The 12,704-nt window shown below is 45.5% G+C and overlaps 1 protein-coding gene across 9 annotated transcripts in view; it reads right to left on the reverse strand.

Annotated features, from left to right (window-relative positions):
• The window catches only part of VLDLR (very low density lipoprotein receptor), a 37,337-nt gene that overhangs the window by 23,155 nt on the left and 1,478 nt on the right, over positions 1 to 12,704 (reverse strand). For 7 of the 9 annotated variants that reach the window (XM_059924814.1, XM_059924813.1, XM_059924817.1 and 4 more), the window contains exons 3-4: positions 9,915 to 9,998; positions 361 to 480 (exon numbers count right to left, since the gene is read on the reverse strand). In XM_059924814.1, the coding sequence (XP_059780797.1) occupies positions 361 to 480; positions 9,915 to 9,998 (204 nt within the window). The remainder of the gene's footprint in view (positions 1 to 360; positions 481 to 9,914; positions 9,999 to 12,704) is intronic. The other 2 variants (XM_059924815.1, XM_059924820.1) reach the window with 1 other exon arrangement.

The raw sequence follows: 12,704 nt of genomic DNA on the forward strand, positions 1-12,704 counted from the left end.
AGTCTGTTCTAAGCAATCTTCTGTCTCTCTTCCTGGTCCTCCCCTTCCTTCCTCTAGCTTCCTATACCAAAATTTTGTCTGATCTAAGATCAACCGGGTCTATCATTTGAAAGGAACTCCACTGTATCTTCAAAATTCCATACTCAAGTCGCTAACTTCACATCAAACACTCAATCATATCCCTCCAGACCAGGAAGTATAGAATCTTTGGACTCGAGTTCAAAGCAGTTCTTAGGAGTGGATTCTATTTTTCAGAGTCTTGATACATTTGTAGAAACTAAGATATAATATCATCATCTGTCAATACAATGCATAAGTCCTAGTGAGGTGGCAGGTGCGACTGTCCAGCTCTTTACTCACCACAGTTCTTTTCGTCACTGCCATCAGCACAGTCTTCGTCCCCGTCGCATTTCCACAGCAGCGTAATACAGCGGCCGTTTGTGCACTGGAATTGGGAGGGTTCACATTTGGCTTTTCTTCCTAAAATCAGGAGGGAACACTTAGCTAAGCTGGGACACAAGGATGGTAAGTTAGAGATGCCAGTTACCTGAAACCCATGGATAGGAGTCCTCTTGGAGGGACAGCTGCAGACTCAGAGGCTATAGCACTGTAGGGGCCAGGGCTGGATGGGCCTTGGGGCAGTGACTGACAGTAACTGAGTTCTTAGCTGGGCACATGCCATCTGGATAAGACTAGATTCCCCAGCCTCTCTTGCAGGAGGCATAGCCATGGGACTAAGGTCCGGCTAATGGGATGTAAGCAGAAATGGTATATACAACTTCTGGGAAATATCCTCAAAGGCACAGGGGATCCAGTTTCCTTAATTTTATTCCTTTCTGGTTCCTGAAAACTAGGCATGGTGGCTGGAATGGTAATCTTGGGTCAATGGAGCCAGACCAAGATAGAAGGAACGTAGATTGCCCAGAGACTGCAGGTGGCAGGGCAGGGGATTCACCTGTGGACTCATTTCTCCCATTCATTTAACTCAGTTGTGTCGTTATAATCATGCCGCCAAATCCTAATCCTTTAATGGCATTTCTTGTCCACATTCTATACTGTTACTCATCAATGATGCTTCTATTACGAGCAAAGTAAAGGATATTTAGAAGAGGCGAGAGGTTTAATACGTGGTTCCTTGTCTCAGAATTTGAGGACCAATTGGAAAAAGACATGTTTACAAAATGACTCTAAGATAAAAAGCACGAAGAAGGTACGGTTAAGAGGTGAAGGGAGATCATTTTTTTAATTTAATTTTTATTTTATATTATAGTTGAGTTACAATGTGTTAGTTTCAGGTGTACAGCAAAGTGATTCAGCTATACGTATATATATATCTCCATTCTTTTTCAGATTCTTTTCCCGATTCTTTTCCCACATAGGTTATGACAGAATATTGAGTAGAGTTCCCTGTGCTATACAGTGGGTCCTTGTTGATTATCTATTTTATACCTAGTAGTGTGTGTATGTTAATCCCAAACTCCTAATTTGTCCCTCACCCGCTGCACCTTTCCCCTTTGGTAACCATAAGTTTATTTTTGAAGTCTGTGAGTCTGTTTCTGTTTTGTAAATAAGTTCATTTGTATCATTTTTTTAGATTCTACATATAAGTGACATCATATGATATTTGTCTTTCTCTGTCTGACTTACTTCACTTAGTATGATAATCTCTAGGTCCATCCATGTTGCTGCAAATGGCATTATTTCATTCATTTTATGGCAGAATAATATTCCATTGTATATATGTACCACATCTTTTTTACTTTTTATTTATTTATTTATTTATTTTTGGCTGTGTTGGGTCTTCGTTTCTGTGCGAGGGCTTTCTCTAGTTGCGGCGAGCGGGGGCCACTCTTCATCGCGGTGCGCGGGCCTCTCACTGTCGCGGCCTCTCTTGTTGCTGAGCACAAGCTCCAGACGCGCAGGCTCAGTAGTTGTGGCTCACGGGCCTAGCTGCTCCGCGGCATGTGGGACCTTCCCAGACCAGGGCTCGAACCCGTGTCCCCTGCATTGGCAGGCAGATTCTCAACCACTGCGTCACCAGGGAAGCCCCCACATCTTTTTTATCCATTCCTCTGTCGATGGACATTTAGGTTGCCTCCGTGTCCTGGCTATTGTAAACAGTGCTGCAATGAACATTGGGGTGCATGTATCTTTTTGAATTATGGTTTTCTCCGGTATGTGCCCAGGAGTGGGATTGCTGGATCATATGGTAGATCTATTTTTAGTTTTTTAAGGAATCGCCATACTGTTCTCCATAGTGGCTGTACCAATTTACATTCCCACCAACAGTGTAGGAAGGTTCCCTTTTCTCCACACCCAAAGGGAGATCATTTTTAACTTAGTGATGTGAGAGAAGCAAAGCAAGGTGGGAGCCACAGACCTGGATTCTATCTTTCTGAAACTCAGTTTTCCTATGCTCAATGTATGAATATAATTCACATAATGGCATGAATGAATACTTGGAAGTCGGGCACTTAGTTTTTTTTTGCCTGGAATGGGACAGCTGACATTCAGGTGTTTCCTATCATTAGCAGGTCTATCCTTCTGGAGGATGTAATTTCTTCGAGATAAAAGGCAAAGATCTGGTTGCTTACAGCAAATACACCGCAAATACTCGAGAAAACCAGTGGAGCCATATAGTTCATGCAGATTCCTCAGGGAGGTCTTCCCAGCGGAAAGCCTTGCGACTTCCTGTACCTTTCAGCATCTGCAGCTGTGGCATGTGGGCATAAGAACAGATGCTACAGTGACAAGCACAGACTGGAACTCTTGTGTCATGTACACAATGCTCTAGTTGGCATCCCTACTCTCAGCTACTCCCTACTGTCTGGGAGCATGCTATACTTTGTGGCTAGTTCCCAGGGAGATGAAAATTTGGTCCTAGTTTACCATATGGGTGTGTGGTTACTTAGGTACTAAATGTACGCGTTTAAAAACTATGTGTACCACTCTGCCCGCAAGAGGGTAGTTAAGCTAGGACCCAGATACAAAGCAGGATGAATCAGTGGCACTTCCTATCTGCAGTTCATTTTTTATTTTATTTTTTTATAATTATCATTAGTTTTTTGGCCACACCACGTGGCTTGCAGGATCTTAGTTCCCCGACCAGGGATTGAACCCAGGCTCCAGCAGTGAAAGTGCTGAGTCCTAACCATTGGACCACCAGGAAATCCACCCCGCCCCCCACCCCCCGGCATTTTTAAAAATTTACCATGTTAACCATTTTTATTTATTTATTTATTTGGTCGTGTTGCGTGCCTTGAAGGATGTTTCCCAACCAGGGATTGAACCCGGGCCATGGCAGTGAAAGCCTGGAATCCTAACCACTAGGCCGCCAGGGAGCTCCTCTTCCTACCTGTATTTCATACTATACATTCAATCCTCAAATATTTTATTGGGCACAAGAACGGGGAACAAGGACAGGGTAGAGGCCGTCAGGAAGCATCGCACGCTAGTTTTTATACCGCGAAACCAAGTATGACATATCTGGCTGCCTCTCACCGTCCCCCTTTTATCACTGGAGTCTCGATATAGTCTTAATACTCTCAGTGCTGGGGTTATCTGCTCCAGGGCCCACTGGCTGTAGTTCTTTATCCCCACGGCCTCTGACTCTTGTGGGAGTGGTAAGAATCTACTTAGAGTACTTTACTTGAAAAGTAAAAAAAAAAACAATTTATAGTCAGAGAACAGAAATATACATATACTTGGAAAGAAAAGTCAGGTTGCAATTAGTATACCTTTTGAAAAGGTGTTAGTTACCAAAGGTTTTAGTTGTTTGGTCAAAATGAGACAAAAACATCGATGTTGATATCTATGCTGTCAAAAAGGTAACCATATAATCCGACTTGGACAGGGACTTAAAAGTAGGCGTCAGATGATGGTTTTCCACTTGGGGTTAGGTAGCTGGCAGATCTCTTTTTTTTTTTTTTTTTTTAATTAATTTATTTTTGGCTCACGGGCCCAGTTGCTCCGCGGCATGTGGGATCTTCCCCAACCAGGGCTCGAACCTGTGTCCCCTGCATTGGCAGGCAGATTCTCAACCACTGTGCCACCAGGGAAGCCCCCTCTGGCAGATCTCTTTAAAAATGAACCTTGATTGTAACTACAGATTTTATAGACACTCAAGCTGGCCTGGGATTAAATATGGGCGCACAATAGCCTAAGGCTGGTGTTTAGTCCACTATCACCTTAAGGAGGCTCTCTGAATGTAACTGTAACATACAGGCAATCAACAGCAATAAATGCTGGGTTAAAATCCCAGCAATGCTGCTTTAAGAGTCGCTGTTGAGCGGGCTCAGGACAGACACAGGCATTTTCGTAGTGTTTATTCCAATATCTCAAGACAAAAAGGAGTTTAATTTCTACCTCTTATCTCAGACGTTTCCCCTTCACCCAAGCTTCTGCCCGATGGTCATAAAGCTGTGTTTTACCATGACACACACGGCTCTCCATTAAGAAAGGAGAACAATGGCGTTACGAATGGAGTACGCTACTAACCTACCATCCCTGCTTCTTTAAACGAGGAGAGGGGTGGGAGTGGGGGTGGGTGAAGCTGGCTGGCTTTATAAAGGGCTCTTTCTTTAAAGAGAAGAGAAGAGATGTCCTAAGCTCTATGGCCGTGCCTCGGTTTCTTAAGTTTCCTAAGCACCTTGTTCTGAAAGATTGCTCCTGGGTAGAAAGGACTCCCTAGTTCTGTTTAATTCCCTGCATCGTGCAGAGCGGGGAGAGCTCAGACACCTGATTGCAGCGTGGTGGGTTTTCTGCCCGAGTTTCAGGAAGATTCTCCCGTTACACCTGTGGTGCCTACCTGGGAATGCTGCCGTACAGAGCTCCAAAAGAATGGAAAACACCAAACGAGTTAGGCTTTGGGTTTGCAAAGCTTTGGGGGATTACAGGATTGTGGGCCTGTAGTCTATTTCCATCCATGACAGTTAAGTCTCAAGTTCAGCAGTATACTTTCATAAAGGGAACTGGGTGAGCTTGAAATTATCGACACCCAAGGTCCTTTCAGTGCTTAGGCTAAGCTAAAGCCAATGATGCCTCAAAAAATAAATTACAAGTAGAAGCGCTCGGCATCCTACAACCCAGGGTCTATCTGCTCAGAAAGGTGAAAAGTCGGAGTAAATGTGATTTTTAGTGGGTTCCTCAAAGTCACGGGGTTCACAGGAGTGCCTTGGCAGCATCGGGGTGGCTGCAGTCAGGGGAAGGGCTGTGACAGCAGGGAACCTGGGCATTCCGCCTCTGTTTCCACCAGTATTTCTTTTCAACATTGGAGTTTTGTGTAAGAATTTGAAAAGGGTTCCATAACTTTAAGAAATCAAACGGTTGGACTAGATCTGGGTTTCCTTTCAGCTCTAATACTTAGGATGAATATCCCTACCCCTTTGGGCCAGGGGGTTGGAAGTCACTTGTACCTAGTCGTCTACACGGCTGTTTACACTTGTAACGAATGACTGAATGCCCAGAAGAGCTGAAGATTTCCTCACTAATTCTGGGCTTTCACAGTTGATATCAGACTCTGCAAACTTACTTCAAGGCGCCCATGTCCCAGGAGCCTTGCTTACCTAAATAGTTAACGTTGCTACCCAGACATGTTGGCAGTTCACTGGCTCCAAGCAACTCAGGGGTTTTAATGCATTTAGAAGTCAGCCTGCCGTTGTTGTCTAATTGTCCCTGCAAGGGTTAACATGGAAGAAGAGTACGTAAGCTTCGGTAAAAAAAAAACAAAACAAAACTGCATAGACCTTAACAGTAAATACCAAGCCTTCCAAGTGGGCTACGAAGTTCCCTGTAGGGCTCCGAGTGGCACCTTTGCAGGAGTGCTCCAAAAGGGATGCCCACAGTAAGGAGATGTTTCTTTGTGTCAGGCTCAGACATGAACTTCAACCTGCACAGAGGGGCTGTGGCTGCCACACTGCTGGGACGAGCAAGGCCAAGTGTTCACATCTCTCACAGCCCTCCCATTTGCTTGAGTGTACGGGTGTTATCATCTCCTGGAATTTTCGTCAGTCCATTTGTTTTGGCACTTCTGGGGCTGCCAAGGGCATTTATTTTTAGTCCAGCTCGCTCCTACTGCTTGCCACTTGAACGCCAATCTTTCTATTCATAGGCTAAAACTCCTTTTAGGACAAGCAGCTTTTCAAGTCTGCAAAGAAGTTTTCCTACAAGGGAAGAAGGTTAGTAAGAGGAACTGAGGATGAGAGACTGAGCTGTGTTCTGGCCTTACTGTCAGCCTCTGAAGCCTTGTGAGAACCAGGCGGGGGGCCAGCTAAACGCTGTGAAATACTTGGGTTAATCCTTCTGATTCACTCAATCCTATAGTTCAATTGTCAGTTTTCCCATTTACATCAGATTGAGATGATCTTGAGAATCATGGATAAATAACTTAATTTTTATTGTTAGCCAAACACTGTTCTAAGACCTCAGTCTCTTAATTGATTTAATTCTCAATCCTACACAGTCAGCGCTGCTGTTCCCCTTTCACATATCAGGAAACCTGTTTGGGGAAGGGAGGACAGTACTTGCCCAAGATCACCTTGGGCAGAACTAGAATTTGAACTCAGGCAGTCTGGCTCCAGATACCATGTGATTGAGCACGCATACCAACTAGAGCACCTGACTCAGGACCACTTCCTTCCAGAATATTCTGTGTCAGTTTAAATTAATCCAGAATTAGGTACTATCACTTGTCAGGATGTCACTATCCTAACACAGCCTTATTGTTGAGATAGAGCCCACCCTTCCGTCCCCAATTTGATTTTTAAAAAATGCTGCCTCAGTATCCTTAGCAGGTCTTTTCCTAGAAGGACTACAGTGCTTGGTTTTCTTGTCTCGAAAGAGCTAAGGCCCTTCTGATATATTTGGGAAGTTATTAGTTTTGCGGGTGGTAAAAGTCAGTAGTTCTCAAGATCACGTTTGTATCAGGAGCCCCTGAAGGACTTATTAAAACACAGTGCTGCCCCCTCACCAGAGATTCTGACTTTGTAGGTCTAGCATGGGGCCCAAGTTTGCATTTCCATTGACTTCCCGGAGGCTGTTGACCCTGCTGGTCCCTGACCACTCTTTGAAACCACTGCGGGAAGGTTAGGAGGCTGAGATTCTACCCACAATGCAGGTGACTACTTCATTCTCAGGGTTGGACTCTATAGTACTCACCCCATAAGTCCCTGTGTGCACCACTGGATGGACATAGATGACAACTGCCAATCTAACGACAGAGATTATGATGACGACCTTTGTGTCATTAGGTAAAATCTACTTGGATATCTTAATAGGCATACACGGTAAAGAGGTTCTTCTAAAATCTGTCTTCCCATCCCCATGGGCCTGATCTTTTTTTTAAAATAATTTTATTTATTTAGTTATTTATTTTATGGCTGTGTTGGGTCTTCGTTTCTGTGCGAGGGCTTTCTCTAGTTGCGGCGAGCGGGGGCCACTCTTCATCGCGGTGCGCGGGCCTCTCACTATCGCGGCCTCTCATGTTGCGGAGCACAGGCTCCAGGCGCGCAGGCTGAGTAGGTGTGGCTCACGGGCCTAGTTGCTCCGTGGCTTGTGGGATCTTCCCAGACCAGGGCTCGAACCCGTGTCCCCTGCATTGGCAGGCGGATTCTCAACCACTGCGCCACCAGGGAAGCCCCACCTGACCTTTGACTGACCCACCACTTACTCTAAATCAGTAGTCCAACAGTGAGCCCAGATTCTTCTTCCCCGACATTTTGCCATCAAGTCCTGGGCATGTCCAAGCACTCATCCCTCACTTGATCTAAAATTGTCTCTTGTTCCTCTGCCTCCAGGCTGCCATGTTCTCTATCCACATCAAGATGGTGAATCAGGCAGCCAAGAATGGTCCAGAGTGCCAGGGATGGGATCACTTGCAGGCTTCTCACGGGCTCTAGGATTGTCTAGTTTCCTACCCATTTCCCCTGGCTTCTCCCTATCGCTTACCACTCGTTCAAATGTCATCCTTGAACGAGGCCCTCAGTTGCTTTCTTGACCAATTAGGTGTGGTCTGACTGCTTTCTCACTGTCTCCTGTGCCTGTCACATAGCTGTCGCATACTGAGATGTGCTCACCTACCTGCTTCCATCTCTACAAACGGAGATCCCCTATGGCAGGGCCTGGAATGTGTCTTTGTAAGTTGGGACCAGGTGCCTGACATTTAAAAATTTTTTTAGGCACTAGCAAGTATTCCCCAATGCATCCGTTGATTTGTTAGTTCGCTAATAAAGTTGGTCTGAACTACAGATTTTTTCCCCAAAGCATTCTTCCCAGGTTTTCTGAACTTGAAACCAAGTATGAGCAGTTGTTTCACTAGTTAGCATACTTTGAAAGATTCTTAGGTTACAAAGGCCACAGTTCCCAATGCCTACGAGGGTACTTTCACCTCATCTTCAGAAACTTTATCATTTAAAAACAGACCACTTTCCTGCACTTATATATCAGAATGAGTGTGTCAGTGTGGGTACGTTAGCCTCGTTTCCACGTGAGGAGAGAGGTTCCGGCACGCAGGGAAAGTTAGCAGTGGCTCACTGGTAAAGTTAGAAATTTCAGGGCTTTTACCTCTGACAGATTTTAGCGCTCTTTGGTAATGTTCGCAGCCATCCATTGTTGATTGAGTGCTATCACCTCTGTAGGATCATCTGCAGAGATGGAATAGTTCCTGGCTTTGTCACATGAGAGTCTAAGTTCTCGGTGATTTTTGAGAAACCTTCATAAGCTCTAACGCACGTGGCGTGTGGGACCTCCAGCAATCTTCAGCTGCTACCTACCTCTTTTATGATTAAGTCTTGACCACTGTGTCTGCTCGCTCCCATCCAGAGCTTTTATTCCAGGCTGTCTTTGGATCACTGATTTCCTGGTTTGACTTCCCCACTACACTAAATGCCATGAAGGAAGAGCCCAACTTCTTGGTCACTGTGTCGCCTATGCCTGGTGCTAAACGGCATGTGGTGGGCACTCAGTAAATGGAAGTCAAGTGGTTTTGAGCAGAGGTACAAAGGAGGCTGGCATCAAACTACCACCTACTTAGGGAACCTACAGATCAGTTAGTAGCTCAGACCTCGGGAAGGTATCTTAAGAAAACTAAAGATTAGAGACAGTCTATAAAAGAACCTTATTTACTCATAGTATCTGGGGGAAGAATTATGTTATAACACACGAAGTAACTTGCAAATGTTGTCTATCACCATGGGTTTTATCGCCTCCCTTGTTTGGCAAATTACAAGCCCGACCTGATAGCCCACCCCTCCCCCTCCCACAACCACGTCTAGACACATAAAGGCAACTAGGCAGCAGAGCCAACTTGGATGACCCAGGTCGGGGGCAAGGTCGACCACTCTAGCCAGTGGTCCTATCTTATAGTTTCTGCCCCCAAAGTTCTCTCTAAAATACAGGGCCATGAATGCCCTTTCCCTGCTCCGCCCACCCATGCAGCATCTTTAAAATACAAAGTGGGCAAAGGATCTCTAAGCAGATATTAAGCCACTTCTAGCAGAATCGCTGTATTTATTCTCACAGCACCTGGCAGGCATTCCCTTGTTAATTTAGAGCCCCCATAGAGCCATCAGGCCCAAACTTTTCTAGGCAACTTCACATGAAGGGAACCGTGTGCTAAGTTTAAGGTTATCACCTGCCACCTCATTCAGTCCCTGCACTGCTTCTAGTGTCTCTAACTAGGCAGTGTTAACAATGTTTAGAATTTTTACTGAAAACCAACAGAAAAGCTTAGCGGAGACACCAATTCGGACTGAAAAAACGCACAGAGTGAAACTGAGGTAATTGTCATTTACAAAGCCAGATTCTCCTAGAGCTAAGTCATTCCTCTGTCTTTAAGTTTTATGAAAAGCTATCGGTCTTCAGATTTCCTAGCCAACAACTCTTTAGGTGGGCCAAAAAACTGCCCCCGGACCACTTACTTCTGCTCAGCAGGTGCATCTCATCCATCTCTGCCCAAGGTATGCTTGGACCCTTTCTCTTGAAAGCAGTCTCCGTGCTGTGGCCTAAGCACAGATGGGAACAAACTAAGCAATTTTGAGTCTATCACCTAACCACCTGGAGAGCAGCCGTATTAGCCCACCCTGAGAAACGCTAAGGCAGGAACTTTTATCATAAGCTTCATTATAGACTTTATCATAGTCCTTTGAGGGATTTAATTTTTTATAGACTAGTAATGTGAAGGTGGCTTTCCAAAGAAAGGTCAGTATCCAAAGTAAATTTAATTATGACTTGAAATTGTATAGATGACTGCCTAAATTGGATCACTATTCCCTCTAGAGAGGGACAACTTTACTCACATTCTGTAAGAACTAGAAAATGGTCTAAATAGCTGATATCCATTATCTGTATTTCTATGCGGTGCTCCACGTCTTCTGGTCTCTGGACCGAAACCTGAAGCCATACGGCTGGGGGCTATCTGTTCCCTTGATCTTATGGTTGTGCTCTACTGTAGGAGTTCTTGCTAAGTCTGATCAGTTTGACATTCCTCCTGGAACAGAAGGGGCTTGTGACTATTTTTCACCTCTTCTAGAATTGTAACAAAACTACTCAAGTGAGATTGAGTTTATGGGTATCCAATTTTATAAAAGGCAGAAGCACTTCTTTTGAGCGTGGAGGCTGCTATAATTAAAATATACAGTATGGTTATATTGAAGTCCTAAGGTTTGGCAGCTCTACTGAACTTGGCCTTTATACATGCTTTAGGTATCTAGGGACTCCAAACAATTCGAGCAAAGAACCAAAATGAGCCAGGGCAGGTACTTAGCTAAATGTCAAGTGAATCGGGCAAAGGGGTGATCTGGGGAGCATTGCTGCTTCAGACCACAGGCAGCTGTCATTGCCAATGAAGGCCTGACTGGTGACCCTCCTTTAAAGAGTTCCTGCTCACATGCTCATTCTTTGATCTAGATGAGGATTATGATTATTGTGTGCTATCTGGATAAGTCAGGTTTATTTTCCCCCTGCCCTCCGGTCTCCTATCCCTCCAGGTACTGCCAATTTCACCAACCCACTCCCCACAAGAGGAGAAGTTCCGTTGACTCTCTTGTTGGTGGTTAGCCGTATCTGAATAGCTCTCACAAAACCCTGGTTCTTCTAGGCTCTGGCCTTAATGAATATATGGTACCCCAGATCCTAATCTTGACTACCTAGGCTGGAGGAAAATGTCCTAGAACTCCCAGGGTTTTTTTTCCCCATCAGGTATGCTCCACTACTGAATTTTAATTTCTCTTGTTAGCCTGACTTAAGTTCCTTGGCAGAGTCTTAAAGCACACGTGCCCTGTCCTAGAGTATTTTAGACCAGCATCATGCGTGTGTATGGGCAGAGTGCAGAAGACCAGGGCCAGAAAGTCAGTCCATATGCCTTGGGGCTTTGACCTTCAGACAGGAGCCAGCCTGGGTTAGCTTAGGGTCAATACCTGCCTCAGCCAACCCCAAATCTCCTCCAGCTCGGAAAGGATGTGTCTCCTTTCCTTCGAAGAATTTAAGTCTTACATGGGCTTCTATTTTCCACTGTCCGTGGCATGTCACATATTTCACATGTGACCTAGGGGAGCAAAAGGGAGGCTGATACAAGTTGAACATATGGCTTCAACTAACTCATTTCGACAATTTAGGTGCATTCATAGCGTTCTATAGGATAAAGTTAACCTCCAATGGAAAGTTATTATACATTAAATTAAAAGAATATGAAAAGAACGCAGCAAAAACGAATCTTCTCTCCCACCTTCCTGGACAGTCATCAGTGTCTTAGTCTTTTGAAATGATATGAAAGGTGTAATGTAAGTCATGGCACTACTCTGAAAAATCGTTTAATAAGTTAGTATTGCTCAACCATTAATGATTAATGTTAGAGTCTGAAAACTTTTCAGGGCTTTTCCAATCTCTTAGTTTGGTTACACATCAGGGGCCATCTTCACTAGACACTCGCCTTTTTTCAAGGAGTCCAGGCAGGGGAAAGCATTTGAAAGAAAAGTCCATTGGAGCCTGTCCGTGTTTCACGTTCCCTTAAAGATAACATTTCTCAGGCTGCTAAATTACGAGCCCGCGGAGCCACGTGACCAACCTAAACGTGATCGGGCGGCCAGCCAATCGCAGAGCGCAGAAAAGCCCGTCCCAGCTTCTCACGCTCGGGACAGTCAAAACCTAAGGGCAGGGGGCATTCGGAGACTCAACGCCCCCCCACCCCAAGTATTGCTTGAGGGGCTGCTTGACCACACACTAAAGTTCGCTCTCACCTCAGGAGACACATGCCTGCAGGCAGGCGGGTCTCCCAAGCCACCGGGCGACAGGAGCCTAGGGACTCTGGAGTGGGTACTTGGACGGGGGCAGTTCTCCGTCCCATTTCCCCAGAGCTGGCGAGCCAGCCCCTTGGTGTCATGTCGAGATCACTTCAGGGACCTGCCAGGATTCTCACCGAATCCTCTTAGAAGGGCTTCTTGTCACCTGCCTGAGAAAGTTATGCGGCCCCAAGTGAGAGAGTGGCTAAGGACAGGGCTCCCAGGCCCAGTGCGGCAGACCCTGGGGACCCGACAGTAGTCCCCACCGCCCTCCCCAACAAGCCACAGTCACACACCAGCTCTCCCAGCTCTCGTGCTACTCCCTTTGATCTACTGGTTAGAATGAAGGCTAATTACAGTCACCAGATTAGGACCCAATTCCTCTCGAGGAAATCTCACCGGGAACGAGGCTCAGCAAACTAACCTGATTAA

The sequence above is a fragment of the Balaenoptera ricei genome, chromosome 6 (genome assembly GCF_028023285.1).
Source record: "Balaenoptera ricei isolate mBalRic1 chromosome 6, mBalRic1.hap2, whole genome shotgun sequence".
NCBI lineage: Eukaryota > Metazoa > Chordata > Mammalia > Artiodactyla > Balaenopteridae > Balaenoptera > Balaenoptera ricei.